This window comes from Bison bison, unplaced genomic scaffold (assembly GCF_000754665.1).
Source record: "Bison bison bison isolate TAMUID 2011002044 unplaced genomic scaffold, Bison_UMD1.0 scf7180017864304, whole genome shotgun sequence".
Classification (NCBI taxonomy): Eukaryota; Metazoa; Chordata; class Mammalia; order Artiodactyla; family Bovidae; genus Bison; species Bison bison.
In genome coordinates, this window is record NW_011494876.1 from 16,699,134 (window position 1) to 16,700,739 (window position 1,606).

General features: G+C 61.0%; 1 protein-coding gene across 1 annotated transcript in view; it reads left to right on the top strand.

Annotated features, from left to right (window-relative positions):
• Positions 1-1,606, top strand: part of COL7A1 (collagen, type VII, alpha 1) — a 30,946-nt gene that overhangs the window by 7,073 nt on the left and 22,267 nt on the right. The window contains 5 exon segments of the mRNA XM_010851905.1: positions 1-47; positions 411-557; positions 813-947; positions 1,033-1,179; positions 1,262-1,398. The exon segment at positions 1-47 is cut by the window's left edge and continues 8 nt beyond it. Of these exon segments, the coding sequence (XP_010850207.1) occupies positions 1-47; positions 411-557; positions 813-947; positions 1,033-1,179; positions 1,262-1,398 (613 nt within the window).

The following is a 1,606-nucleotide window of genomic DNA, read 5'->3' on the forward strand; positions in this document are numbered from 1 at the left end:
GCCGGTGCCTGGTGCACGCGGCTTCCGTCTGCGTTGGCGACCTGAGGGTGAGAGTTACCCCCGGTGGGGGGGTGGCGGAGTTAGGGATCAGTGGGGGAGGGGCTGGGAGTGGGGTCCGTGAAATCCGTGAGAGCGGGCACGGATTGTCAGTGGGGGGGTCTGCGGGATTGCTGAAGATACCTGGCATCAGTCACTTGGGTGTGTGGGATCAGTGAGGGTCATTCAGCAGAGTCAGCGAGAATGAGGATCACAGTCAGGAGGTAGACCCCAATTGCAGAGTCAGTCAGTGAGGCTGGCGGGGGTCATGGTCAGTAAGGTAAATGAGGGTCAGTGAGGTGGACATGCCCATTAATGCCAGCATGTAGCATCCTCCTACATGCCTCCAACCTCCACTCTCACGCCTGCCCCAGGTGGCCAGGAACAGTCCCGAGTCCTGGGGCCGGAAGTCAGCAGCTATGACCTGGATGGGCTGGAGCCAGCGACCCACTACCGCATATGGCTGAGCGTCTTGGGGACGGCTGGAGAAGGGCCCCCCTCGGAAGTGACTGCATACACTGGTGTGCTCCTACCTCTACTGATGACCTACACCTCTACCCCGACTTCCTGCACCTGATGACCTACCCTGACTTCCTGCACCCCATGACTCTGAGTGATTCCTGTAGCCCCCTCTACCATTCTTAACCTGGGGTGATCCCAGCATGACTTCCGGTGACACTTCCCTCACCAAGCTGAATCTGCCCCAGGGTCTCCTTAGATCTCTCTGGGTTCTCAGGACATAGACTCTGATCCCTGGTCTTTGATTCCTCCTCCAGAGTCACCTCGTGTCCCAAGCACTCAACTGCGTGTGGTGGACACGTCAGTCGACTCAGTGACTCTGGCCTGGACCCCAGTGTCTGGGGTATCCAGCTACATCCTATCCTGGCGGCCTCTCAGAGGCCCTGGCCAAGGTGAAGGGGAGGCCTGGGTTGGGGCAGGTTGGCAGTGGGGGCTCCATGGAAGGCATCCTGTTTAACTGAGTTCTGTCCTCCGCAGAACTGCCTGGGGCCTCACAGACACTTCCGGGGACCTCAAGTTCCCAGCGGGTGACAGGCCTAGAGCTGGGCATCTCCTACCTCTTCTCCCTAACTCCTGTCCGGGACGGTGTACGCGGTCCTGAAGCCTCTATCACACAGAGCCCAGGTAGGGTGGGCACCACAGGAGGGGCCCACCAGAACAGCTGGATGGGCCGGGCTCCTCAGAAACTCAGCCCCCTTTCCTGCAGCATGTCCCCGCGGCCTGATGGATGTGGTGTTCCTGGTGCACGCCACTCGAGACAATGCTCATCGCTCGGAGGCTGTGAAGCGAGCCCTGGAGCACCTGGTGTCTGCACTCGGGCCTCTCGGGCCACAGGCCGTCCAGGTTTGGCCCCAGAGGCAGCCGGATTCCGGCCTGTCTCTGCCCACCCCTGGCCCCGACACCATTTCCCTGCCCTGCCAGCGGTCCAGGTTTTCTCCCAGCCCTTCCGCAGGCTCCAGGTCGCCTCACTAGCTGGTCGACTCCACATCCTGCCATCACCGCTGAGCGCCCCATAGCGCAGGTTTACTTACACATGTTGGGCTCTGTGTCC